This window comes from Lissotriton helveticus, chromosome 11 (genome assembly GCF_964261635.1).
Source record: "Lissotriton helveticus chromosome 11, aLisHel1.1, whole genome shotgun sequence".
In the NCBI taxonomy this organism is placed as follows: domain Eukaryota; kingdom Metazoa; phylum Chordata; class Amphibia; order Caudata; family Salamandridae; genus Lissotriton; species Lissotriton helveticus.
Window position 1 is genome coordinate 188,670,632 of NC_136072.1, and position 13,592 is coordinate 188,684,223.

At 41.8% G+C, this 13,592-nt stretch overlaps 1 protein-coding gene across 1 annotated transcript in view; it reads right to left on the bottom strand.

The window, feature by feature from the left end:
• Positions 1 to 259: 259 nt before the first annotated feature.
• Positions 260 to 13,592, bottom strand: part of LOC144791944 (arylacetamide deacetylase-like) — a 210,206-nt gene continuing 196,873 nt past the window's right edge. Inside the window, exon 5 of the mRNA XM_078666766.1 lies at positions 260 to 4,868. Coding sequence (XP_078522892.1) covers positions 4,260 to 4,868 — 609 coding nt within the window. The 3' untranslated portion in view covers positions 260 to 4,259. The remainder of the gene's footprint in view (positions 4,869 to 13,592) is intronic.

A 13,592-nucleotide genomic window follows, 5' to 3' on the forward strand; every position in this document is an offset into this window, starting at 1 on the left:
GGTTGGAAATTTAAAGGAAGAAATTATCTACTCTGTCCCCACTGTTGCTAAAATGCTGATAGCTCGGAGTCCTTTCCTTAATTGATACAGACCGCAATTTACCATTCTAACATTAACCACATTCACCCTGTTTTGAAGTAGATTCACTATAGTGCTGAATTGAATTAGTTTCAAAAACAAGCTTCTCCCAAGTTCATAGTGCCTCTTAATTAGTATTTTTAAATTTTACAACAAAAACCTTCCCACACACACATCAACGCATTTTTTTTATTTTTTTTATTTTTTTTTATTTTTTTGTAGAGTTTTATATAGCGCGAACTAGACCCAAAACGAATCAGGTATCAGAGCGCTTTACATAGCACAAGTCATAGCACAAGTTACGTTTTACATGAGGACACACACTTTAATTTTTAGGCACTAAGCAATGAAGTGATACTTTCTGTTACAAACCAGAGCTAGTAGCTTTGCTGTTTGCTGTTTGCTGTTTGCTGTTTGCTTTGCTCTTTTATGTCCCATTGATAAGCCATGTATCGGCATTTCTGAAAAATCCTGAAAAAAGGAAGTGGTAAGTTCCTTTTTTTTTTATTGAGTTTTTTTTGACACATTTTATGCAAGAAAGGCAGAATAGAAAACACAAATATTATATGAGCAAAAAAGGGAAAAAAACACATAAACCTGCAAAGACAACAGAAGAGAAAACAGAAGATGACAAACCAAGACAGTTTCCCATTAAATCCAGCCCGTGACTGGAGCCCAGATCTTAATACCAGTGGTCCTCTTTTTCCAACCCTTGATCATATATAGAGCCAATTCAAGATTATACATTGCTAGAAGACGAGCACGCCATGTGGCCAAAGATGGGGGATCGGGACAGATCCATTTGTGCGCGATACAAGCTCGCAATAGTGCCATACAAATAAATACAAAGCTTTTTCTGTACTCAGAAAATACATTAGGACAATCATCTGATGTTACACCTAACACAACCAATTCCCCAGTTATATTTAACGGCGTGCCCAATAAAAGTCCCAAAAATTGTTCAATGAAGGAAAATAAATCAGATAGTTTGGACAAGCAAAAAACATGTGCACGGCATCAGCAGCCACTTCACCGCATCTGCTACACGCAGTCCCAACAGTTGTTCCGCATTTGGCTATCTTGCCAGGCGTGTAATACAGATCGTAGAGAGCCATGTAGGGTTGGGTGTGCATTCTTCCTGTCAGCAGAATCCTATTTGCTAAGTTTATTGATTCCTCCATATTAACTATGTTAATACCCAACTTTGTTGCCCATTTGTTTTGATGGTGCTCTAAATCATCAGGAAGTGATATGATAAGTTGTGCATAGAATTGGCCTATCGGTGTTTTTCTGAACATGCTCTCAATAAGAGGGATTCTCCTCAATTGGGGTCCTAAAGTATTCAGAAAGCTACAAACCTGTAAGAACTTAAACAAATCACATTTTGGCAACCCAAATTTGTTTTGCAGCTCAGAAAAAGAAACCAAGTGTCCGTCTTGCAGTAAGTCACCCATATACTGAATTCCATGAGAACGCCACCTGTTCATAATAGAGTCTCGAAGTATTGAGGGAAGAATATCCGGTGCTGCAAAAGGTGTATAAGCAATAATCTTTGAGAAACCAAATTGGCGTTTAACATATCTCCATGTGATGTAGGCTGATTTCAAGATCTTAAGTTTAGTTTTTTTTAAATATCTGGGTTCAATGATTTTCACTAGACAGCCCCTATATCCCTCCCCAAGTCCAAATTCATAAATTGAAGGAGAATGGCATGGCAAAATACGAGCCCTATCCCCAATCACCAATGGGCTGATGAACTGCAAGACGGACGCTAAATAATAGAATATAAAGAGAGGTATACCCCAACCACCCCGATCTTTCGGTAATATCATCTTTTTATATGCCCGTCTCTGACGCTTATAACCCCACCAAAATCTTACTGCCATCCTTTGTAACTGCTTAAAGCAGCTAAGGGAGAACTTGAGCAGTATAGTACGGAACATATAAAGAAGCTTAGTTAATACCATCATTTTTAAAACATTAGCATGCCCATAGAGGGATAAATGAAGATGGTCTATTCTCTCCAACATTGTGTTGGCTTTTTTCAGAACCATATTTATATTTAAACCAAGGATATTAGAAAAGGGTAATGATATTTTAATGCCTATGTAGGAGACTTCTGACACCGTTCTAATATGCGCTGGTGGGTCTTGACCAACATGAAAAATGTGAGTCTTGGAAATATTCAGTTTGTATCCCGAAAAAGATCCAAACTGAGCTGCTAGTTCCTCTATCGCCTGTACAGCGCAATCGATATCCGTAGTTAACACAACAATATCATCGGCGTAAGCGAGAACTCTATAATCCCGGTGGGAAACTTGAACCTGTTTAATTTTTTCAGAATAATTTAGCTTCTTCAAAACAAATCAATATATAAGGCAAACAAAAGCGGGGAACATGGACACCCTTGCCGTGTTCCACGAAAAATAAAAAAGGTGGCAGATTCCTGTCCAGCCAACCTAATAGAGGCTGTTGGAGAGAGATAAAGAGCCGTCAAGGCCAAAATTATTTTTGGACCGAAACCCTTCTGGTACAAAAGGTCCCACAGATATGGCCAGGCGACCCTGTCAAATGCCTTTTCGGCATCCAACAGGGTAACTCCCATTGTGGTCTCAGTTGCCAGCGCCCAGTCCACAAGAGCAGTAAGGTGGCATACATGATCGGTGGTATCGTGATTCGGGATAAAACCGTGTTGGAATTGGGACACAATAGATGGAATTATGCCAGATATCCGTGCAGCTAACATTTTTTAATAAATCTTGCTATCAGCATTAACTAATGATCTGGGCCGATAAGAGGCAGGCAACAAAGGTGGTTTGTCTTTCTTCAAAAAAGCTATAATCGTCGAATGCCGCCAGTATGCCGGAGCATTACCCTTCTGTGCTTCCAAATAGGCTAGCATCAGATCTTCCTTTAACAGGTGCCGAAACATCCTGAAAAACTCCAATGGGATGCCGCCTGGACCTACTGCCTTGCCTAAAGCAAGTGAAAGGATAGCAGCTTCGGTTTCTCCCCATGTAATGTCTCTCTCTAGATCTGCAACCTGATCTAAATTTAACATAGATATTCCAATGCTAGCACTAAAATCCAAAAAGGAATCGGAGGTATAGCCAATTGTATCTTCCTTATATAGTTTGCTAAAATATTGACGAAAAACTTTCAAAACTTCATCTGCTTTTTCATGAGTTTGCCCTGCCTCATCCTGAATGCTATCAATATAGTTAGCTGCCTCTTTTTGTCGTATCTTTTTGGCTAAGATTCGGCCAGTATTTTCTCCCACCTCATAAACTTGCGAGCGATGAACTGCTATTTGTGCAGCTAGTTTCCTAGTAAAAGTGTTATAGAGCCTCGACTTTTGAATGGCCAACTCCATCAATATTTGTTCTATATTTTGACCAGAGGTAACGGCCGTCATTAGTTTGGATTCAAATTCCTGCAGTTTCTTAAGTTCAGCTGCCAATATCTCTCGAATTTTCTGCTGATTATTAATTGAATAGGACAACGTCTCTCCCCGCAACCCTGATTTAAAAGCATCCCAAACTACACCTGCGGGTGCAGAAGTGGTAAGTTCCTACATGCATAAACTGCAGATCTCTGTGTTTATACATGTAGCAATTTTCTAGTACAAAGAAAATGAATATCTAATTAATGTATTTGTCTCTGTGCAATATAATAAACTTGAGGGGAGAGAAAGAGCCTCTTGTTACACATCTGCATTATCCTAAAAAATATGTTATTGCCTAGTTTCTAAAACAAGGCATGCCCGTGTTAGATAGTAGAAACCACATTGTAATGTACAAATTATTTTTTCCCAACAATACCATGATTGCACAGAAGGTCATTAGACAAAATCATATTTTAGTCTACTGGCTTTCAATACCATGAACATCTTTTCCTAAGGCAGTTATTGTATATTATGTACCACATGATAATCACCTAGCTCAGCATGTAATGTTATGCAAAAAGTGAAAAATAATTTGACATTCATACTTTAAGAGATTTACATTTAACTGTTCACCTTATTCATGAATTGAAGAAAACTATTTTGAAAATCATTGAGAAACATAATAATTCAATCCCTAATCTTGATCCTTCTTCTGCATTCAAATGAAATTTCTTATTGACAATATTCAGTATCAACAATGTATTTTCCAATAAAGTGCATTGCTAATTGATGGTTTTTACAGGTTGTCATTCAGCCAGGTAATGTAGTTATTGAACATTCTCATTCCAAGTGATTGCTCTGTCGGAGAGGTAATGAAGGCCATCATTCCGTGAAATGCATTATCATAGTGGTCATGCATAACTTGCACACCTGCTTGTTTGAGTCTCGCTGCATACATAAACCCATCATCTCTCAGGACATCATACATACAGGTGAGTATATATGTTAGGGGCAATTTGCTCAAATTGTCATCATCAACCAAAAGAGGTGCGGCCCTTGGATCTGTAATCTGAGGATACTTTTTCAGAAATTCTGATCTTCCATCTTTTGGGCTGTGATAAACATGATCTTTTTTCAGTTCTTCCGGCAAGAGGTTACTCCAGTTTGCAAATTTAATAAGATTGTTTGATTCTGAAGTGATATGTATGTTGGATCCCATGGCTTTAATTAAGGACTTGTCAGTGGCAAAGTATGTACTCCAGAACCTGGCCATGCCTTTCCTCGAAAGACCAGGCATGTCACTATTGTCACGATATGAAGGGGTGTCCAGGTCAATGTTCTGCAGTGCAGGGTAGATCAAAGCTTGAACTTTAGGCTTAACATCAACTTCACTGTCCTCTTGTAGCTGTAAAGACAATGATTTTGAAATGTGTTTAGATTCCAGCCTATCTTAATGAAATACAAAGCAATGAGTAATAGGATCACTAAAGGCATTATCATACAACAATAGTGCCAAAATGAGATACATATGTAATGATCAAAAATAATTAAAAACATGTGGAACATACATGGCTGCGCACATTCTTACCCAACTATGAACTACCTAATGCAAATTGTTTACTGAAAGTTGTAATTCATGTTAATATGCATAAATACAATGAGGTTAATGTCAGGGACTATGCCTTAAAGAAAATGGTTATTGGTCTCATCCAAGAGTTTACAAATTAATACTAATAAATGTAGTGCCTGTGTTGTTGATTATATTTTCCCTTTTAGTGACTCTTTTGCTGAATAGACAAGCTCTCTAGTTACTGCAAGTTATTGTACAGTGATTAGTACCAATATGTGGCCCACATGCAAACATTCAACACTTTCTGGAAATTAATTAGCAATAGACTTAATTTTAAAAAGTGAGAAGGGTCCTAATTTAATGTGATCTTGCAATGGGTCTGTTCTGCAAAGGGCTGAGATCTTTAGGTAATGGGCTGATCTTGTAGAAGAGGGAATATTTTTGAAAGAAGAGCTGGTGCACTCTTGGGGGCTTATTTTGATGTCGGGTAGAATTCCTTCCGCCCAACATCGATCTGGTCCTGGGACCAACCAAAGCCTAGTCGGGAGTCCCCACTGCCTCATTCGGATGCGACCGAACACTGTTTGGTTGCATTCCTTTATTTCACTATGGAGCAGGCAATATGGCCGTAAACCGGCTGTAATGCATACTCCCATAGTGAAATGGGAGGTGCGGTTCATCCCTGCACCCCGTGGCAGGCACCTCAAGGTACCTACCTCAAGGTGCAGGGATCAACAGGGGGTACCTCTGGTGCCCAACCAGCCTCCAAGCGGAGGCTATGCACCGAAGGGGGCCCTTCTGGGGGCCCCCCAAACACGATTTCCGACATGGTTTCCATGTTGAGAGCGTGCATTGTTAACTCAAGGGTGGAAAGTCCCGCCCTTGAGATTACTAGTCAGCTTCCGACTGGCAGACGGGCTCTACAACCCGTCAGAAGCAAGCCTGAATGACTGGCTGGTTCCCTTTCCGACTCCCTCCATCATAATGAGGCGGTTGGAAAGGAAACCGAGCGGCCCTTTACGGGCTGCATCATAATCAGCCACTTGATTAGTTAATAGGGTGAGACGGTCTCTTTTTAAGAGTATTCTGATACCTCTACCTTTCCTAAATATATGGTGCTATGATGTGATAGCAGAGCAGGTGTAGAGAGGATTGAGTACAGAGCATTTGGGATAGGAATCATTAATATTGGATACTTTGTGGGATAGCTCGGAGTGTGTATGTATAGTCAGCTCTCTGGGTAAGAATCTGGGTGACAAAGTAGATGTACCTTTCCACAAAACTGAATGCAAGATATTAACTTACAGCAATATTGAGTGCAGAATACTAACAATCACTATAAGGTACATGTATGTACATTTATGAAATGTTTTCCAATCCTGTGTGCCTTGACAGAAGGGCTGATTCACAAAGGTACTTCAACTTTGAGTAAGTTTACTGCTTTTTGGCTATTTACAAATTCTGAGTGTAAAGTTACTCAAAAAGTCCATCTTACATGTCGCCACCCCCTGAAAAAGGTTGTAGCACCACATTTATGAGTGTAGTTGCTACTGCCAAAGTAGAAGTAAGTCCAGCACCACAAATGACGACTGGTAGTGCAACACCATCCTATAGTAAATAATAAAGGTAAAGACTAAACAAAACATAGGAAATAACATCAAATTAAATCAAATTATTTTAAACATATAAAAATATAACTACATGTACTATAATGTTAACATGAATAAAATTGTACATGTTTATTTTAACAAGCACTTTTAACAAAAAAATTAACTTAACTTTTAAAAATTATTATTGAATTATTTACATTTAATTGTATACATCACTGATAATAGTTATTAAAGCATTTTAAAATCAATTAGGGGTTTATTTAATGTAATTTTCAGAAAGATTTTTTTAATGTAATTTGATATACTTAAATTAATTACAGAATTAATTCAAAATAAAGTGAATAGAGCTGTGACATTTTGTTTTTAATCTACATTCCAACTAGGTATTTGAAATATTGTACACTAATATGTAATGTAAAATATATCTTTTTTATTTAAATAACCTGTTTTTTATGTGGTTTTCAGTGTATGAGGTGTTTTACAGACTCTTAGAGAAGCAAAGGAGGACTGAGGGGTAGTCTGTGGAAGCACATGCTGGAAGGGATATACTATTGACCCTAGATGCAGCTGGCCAGGTTACATATGGCACCATGAAAGAGGCCCTCATAACCAGATTTGCTCTACCCTAGAGAATTATCACCTGGCGTTCAGGGATAACCAGAAGCAGGCACACCAGTCATAGGTGGACTTTGTAGATGCCGCTAGCAAGGAAATGGAAGGTTGAGCGAAGATCAATAAAGTAAAGGATTATGATGGGCTGTACAAATTATTTAGGAGAAGGTCTTGACTAATAGCTTTACAGAGTTGTGCCTGCACCTGATAGATTCCAAGCTAAGTATACCTAGAGAGCTTGGGCAAGAAGCTGACCTCCTTCTCAGCACCAGAGCGTCAAAGAAGGTACCTGGGAGAAACCACAATAAATGTGGTACAGGACCCCATCCACAGAAGGAAGGGTGGCAGAGATAATACAAGTGAGTTCTCTAAAGGCCCCCAAAATAGTTTTTAGGGAAGGGAGTCCCATTCCTCTTCAGAGCATAGGATGGAAAGGTTTAGTGGAAAGAAGCCAATGGGGTCATACAAGCCCAAGTGCTATGACTTTCTCCAGTCAGGGTACAAGAAGGGGGAGGCCATATGTTCCAAGAAGAAGCCCTATACTGATGTGCACACATCCGGAGTTGCCAGCATAGTGCTTAATGAGTATTAAGGAAAATGAACTTTTAGAAGGTTACTATTTCCCTGCCTGAACCTCCCGAGGGCCACTCTATAGTAACCTTCTGTCACACAGGGGGCTATGTCCTTGATTGAGGTGTGAAAGCTGCTCCCAGAACAAACATAACAGCCTGGGTGTAGAGAGTAACCATGTACAAGGGACTGTTCATTACCCCGGACAAGCCTCTTGGTGGGCACCTAGGCTCTGCAGAAGGAGAGAAGGCTTTCATAATTTCAGATTTTTGGAGCAAGAGGCACTGTGCAATTGTTTGTTGAGGGGCAGGCAGGAACTGCTGCAAAAGTTGCAAAGTTGCACATGGTAACTTTTGCTCCATTGGTTAGTGAGGTGGCACTCCAAGATCTAGGGAAGAACAGAAGAGGACTGAACATGCTGTTTGTGGCTGTTTGTGACCTGAAAGGGGCTTTGAAGGATTGGATCTGCTCCTTCTTGTACCCAGGAGTGCAGTCCAATGGTCAGAAGGATGACCTCCTGTTCAAGATATAGAAGCTAGAAGAGCCCTTTTCCTGTAACTGTCCAGATGATCAGTTCCAGCTGGACCTGCCTTGAACCCTGGACACTCCTGTTGGGGTCTGCTCGAGTGAGTCCAAACCCTCAAGTGCTGTTCCTGAGGTTATGGACCCCATGGCGTGCATCTGATTGGACTTCTCCTACCACCAACCAGAAACTTGGAAACTGTTTAAACTTCATGACCTCTGGACGACTGGGGCAAACCTGTCAAGCTGATCTTCCGTAGGTCCTTTGCTGCTGGGCTGAAGATTCAGGTTTCTCTCTGATTGGATTTTCTCTGCAGCAGGAAATCAGGTTTAGCAGGACCTTGTGGAAATGTATACAGCCTCATGGAGCCCTCTTTAGCTACAATCTGCAGCCTTGTCCTGCTGAAGGATTCTGAGGTCTGAAAAAGTGACTATGTGCGAAAGATGAAATCTTGACCAGGCGAACGTTCCAAAAGTATCCGGCTGGCAAGAGGAATTCCGTGTGCATGAAAACCGCATTTGCAAGCTCTCAGCTTTTCTCTCCAAAACGAATGGCTTCACTGGACAATGCACAATGGTTATTTGAACTCCTGGAGCCCTCTTTAGCTACAGTCTGTTACCTTTCCCACTTGATTTTCTTAACTTCTGACCCTATCTCCATCATATTTGGCCTCAAATTAAGCCTAGGTCTGGGTCTACCTTTACCAGGTAACCAGGTAATCCTTTTTGCGCAATTTTTATTTGAGAATTTAAAAATGTATACCTCCGGTTTCCTCATATTTATTTTTTGTCATTTTATTTATTAAAATGTACTCTATTTTTCTGATTTAGTTTTAATTTTTATTGCAATGTATTTATGACTTGGTTACTCTTTTGGTACTGCATAAATATTTTACACACTGCCCTAATTTAAGCCTATTGGCACTGTGCCATAACTATCATGAGTTGAGTTCAGGTTAATAAAGTGACTTTTGGATTGCTAATGTTATAGGTCACCACCATGACTAATTGCACAATGTCTTACAAGAACTCTGTGTACCTTCTCCATCTCCTCCTGTGAGAAATTGAACGAATTATTGCACCAGCTGCTAAGCGAGAGACAGGGAAGATTTCAAACTACATGTGGGTGGACCCTACTGAGAAATTAACTGAACTTGAAGGTACTCCTCTCCAATGAAGCTGACTTTATAACGTTATTATGTACTTATGAGGACTGCCAGGCTTTCCAACATCTCTTCTCTCAAGCAATTGGTACCACTGTTCTCAAAACGAAGATTACGCCATCCCTTTTGCGTGCACAAACAACTTCTTTTCTATTCCAGGGCCTCAGTGCTATTGTTCCCCCCACCAACTGAAGCTTAATCTCACTCACTCATCTAGTTTGCAGCCACTTAACTTGTCACCTCAGATTAGACAATGAGTCTCAGAGATGCTTGTTCACAACCAAGACCACAAAGTACCAAAATGTATGCTCGAATGTAGTAGCAAAGTAAGAAATGCTAAATGAACATTCTAGCCCACCAAACTTTCAGTGCCTTCAGAGGCCCTGTTGTAACAGTGGCTCCTCTGAAGGCACAGAGATATTCTCAGTGCTGGCGGACCTCACTAAATTTTGTGGGCTGTGGTCAAGTCAAGGTGGCTGGGGATATAGTCTACAGCACCCTGACAGATGGCAGGACCCCTACAATACTTTAAATGAGCCCCAAAAATCTGCTACAGTCTGTGTCTTTCATTATAAATGTCCTATTTTCCATGTATTTATACGTCTCAGTACCACAGGCTTCCCTCCACAGTGCCTAAGCCTCTCATTTTAATTTTTATCTAATTCTCTCTATTGTGTAGGTATCCCACTACTGTGTATATTTGCGCAATTTCTTCATTTCTCTATGCTCCTCATTTTTAATTCCCCATATTAACGTCCTTTAGTGTCAGCATGCATTTCAGTCTATGGCCTGCACCTCACATTCTCAATATCTGTTCTCCTCATTTTTCTTTTGGACCCACAAATCTTACTGCGCTGGCCTACAATCAGGAAACTGAGACAATGCCACGAGAGAGGAATGGCAGCGTAATCAGTGGTTCCTCAGATTAAATCTCAATGTAGGAAGCTGGGTTATTAGGAAGTGGGAGTATTCATCCTCAGCTAGTAATAATACTACAATCACTAATAGGTCCAGTCAAGTCTCAGAAAATTAATATTTGGTCAACCTTTGAGAGCTTAGCAAATGGGCTTCACTTAGGAGACAGGTATGTGTAAAGCATTTAATACCACCAAAACAGTAAATAGGTAAAAAACACACCACAATAAAAAAATCCGACAACAATTTATAAAACGATAAAATAATCTTATATTTAAAACAACACCAAAATGACAAAAATCCATTTGTGGGAACCACATAAATGAATTTTTAAGGATGAAATCAAAAGTTTAGCTTTTTTTTTTAGCTTTTCTCTTGATGACAAGTCTTCGGGTTCCTTGGATCCAGAGTTTGATTCGACGACGGTGGCCTGCTGCATCAACACGCCTCTGTGAACCTATGAAAGTTCTTATCCTCAACGGCAAGGAGCTCCAGAGCTTTCAGCTGGTGAAACCAGTGTGGTCAGGCCAATTTGCAAGTCACGGATGGAAGCTGGCCTCTTTATGTGGAGCCAGTCTCCTCCTGGAACCTTTCTGCAAAACTTTGCAAAAACTTTATAAACTTTGAAATCTGGTTGTTTCTGAATATCCTTGGGAAAAATAACTGTCCACTAGCTCAGACCAAGGGTTCAGAGACTCTGGATTGCCTCTTGAGGGCTAGTACTCAATTTTCCACACTGCACCTGCACAGTCCAGGAAACATCCAGTTGAACTGGTCAGCAGGGGTGATCCTCTCTTTGGTTTGGTAGGTGACTTCTGCCAGCTATGTTGTACCTGTTGCTGATCAGGGATGACTATCCTTTTACTTTAAGTCAGGCACAGTCCTTTCTTAAAGGAGCCTTGTGAGTGCAGCAGGTGCAGTCTTTCAGAGTGCAAACTTCTATTGTGCGGTCCAGCAGGTCACTTCTTCTCTTCTGTTGTTCCAGGCATTTATCTGAAGAGCTTCTGTAGCTCAGCCCCATTTATTCTCCATTCTGGCCTTGAAGAAGGGGGATAAACCCCAACCAATGGAAATAAAGTTTCCTCCCCTGCTATGATCACTTCCTGAAAAGTGTAGCATATTTTAGACCCAGAATTTACTATTCCTCCAAAAATCTAAATGGTGAAGATCTTTCCTTGGTGTGTGTGTGTCTGTGTGAGCCATCCCAGAGGTGTGGCTAACAACTGACTACACTACCCTTCCAGACCCTCTCCTAATCTAATTAAGGGATCTCCCATCTGGCTAGAGATCAAGGAAGTGGGGGTGGTCTGGGTCCTATGACAACTGTTTTCTGCCAAGGATCCTGTCTTTGAAGTCCAACTTATCTACACAGTCACCTGCCTCTCCCTTGCTTCTCCAGGAAGAAAACCTCTTCCCACCAAATAGCTGTATTGTTGTAGCCCTAGGCGTCTGCACACCTACTCAAGGAAGCAGCCTGGCTCAGGCTGTCAAAAGGCTGACCAATCAAACGACTTTCCTGTAATAGGTATAATATATCCAACCATGGAAAGTCTTGGATTTATTGTAACCATTATTTTAATCCTTGGGAGGCCAAGCTTGCAAATGGCCGAACAATAGTAGTGCTCCGCCGGCTGCATTTAAATCCTGCATAATCCTAAAGCGCAAGTGGAATGAAACTGGTCATGTTAACTTGTTAACCCTCTCCCAGTGATCTGTAAGCGTCAGATTCCTGGTATGGCCCTTTCCAGCTGAACTGTGCAGCTAGAAAGGCACAGTGTTGTTGTTGCAGTGGGGCTGCATGTCCCCTGCGGCAGAGGCATAGGAGCAACTTGCTGTGGTGGATCCTTAACTCCAGTGTCACAGGGATATGCATTGACTTGGAGGCCTTATCCCCATCAGCGCTCTTCAAGGTACAGAAGATGCTAACCTGGGAGTGAGCAGAGGTCCGAGACCTGAGAGGGATTCCCTGTGGAAGTTGCAGAGATGTGGGCTGCCTGGGGCCGAATCTGGAGACGCGCGGCCTGTGGCTCCCAAATTGCTATGGTAAGCAGAGAGATCATTTGGACACAGGTGGCAATCTGCCAACGCGGAGGGCAGGGAAGGTGTGCTTTGTCCCCCCACATGGTAGATCTGTGTGGGCGAGGAGGTAGCACTTTCCCTGGAGCTGGCATGCCAAGGAAGCCGCTAGGACACGATGGAGGCTGTTGACCGCTGGTAGCAACCGGACAGCATGCATTGTAATTCCAGTGGTGTTGAGTTGAAAATCCTACCAGCAATTGTAGGCCTGTCTGGCACCATCTGCACCCTACTAAGCTTCCTGGGACATTAATCTTCACTGGCCCACAAGGAGAAGCAGTGACCTGGGCCAACAGCCCCTTCCCCTTTCCTAAGAATGCTGCAGGGGTATGATGGGCCCGGATGGTCTTTGTGGGCAGTGAGCAGTCTCCCCCTGGCAGAGGAGTGAGCAGCATATCGGGGTACACATTACAAGTTCAAAATCACTGATATTTGAGTGTGCCCTGTTGCACCCTGCGGCGTCCTTGCCAGACCTAGCCACTAGTGGGATCCTGCTGTGGGCTAACTGTCTGTCCCCTGGCAGGGGCTTTGATGGTGGCTACTATTGTTGGGTACCTTTTTCATATCTGAACTGTGGAATGGAAGATATTGCTAGGTGCAAAGAGATGCCTCCAGCCTTTTGGGTAGACCAGGCTCCCCTGGCCGGTGAGACCTAGACATGAGGGTGGCTCACCCAGCACCCTCCCGAAAGTAGGTTTCTGCACGCTAGACTGTGCTGGCAGCTCCTTCTCTGGTGCGGAGAGGCTGAGAGTTGAGGGGCCTACAAACCTAGGGAGATCGCACCAATCTTTGGTTTGTGACAAGCAGTGCCCCAGCAGTTAGATTTCAAACAGCGATGAGAAGGGGCGAGTGGGTGTAGACACTATCCACATTGATGGGTAAGATGGCTAAAACACAATCAAAACTACAGTTTGATCCCAGGAAGAAACAGAGAGCTCAGGATAAGGAGACTGCCTTGTAGGTGATCAGGATGTGGGCCCAGGTGCAGAAGTTGATGCCGCCCTAAAGCAGATTCCTATGGTGAATTAACAAAACCACACAAAGATTGCTGGTAAGAGATACGCCTTACCATTTTGAATGGATCATATTTC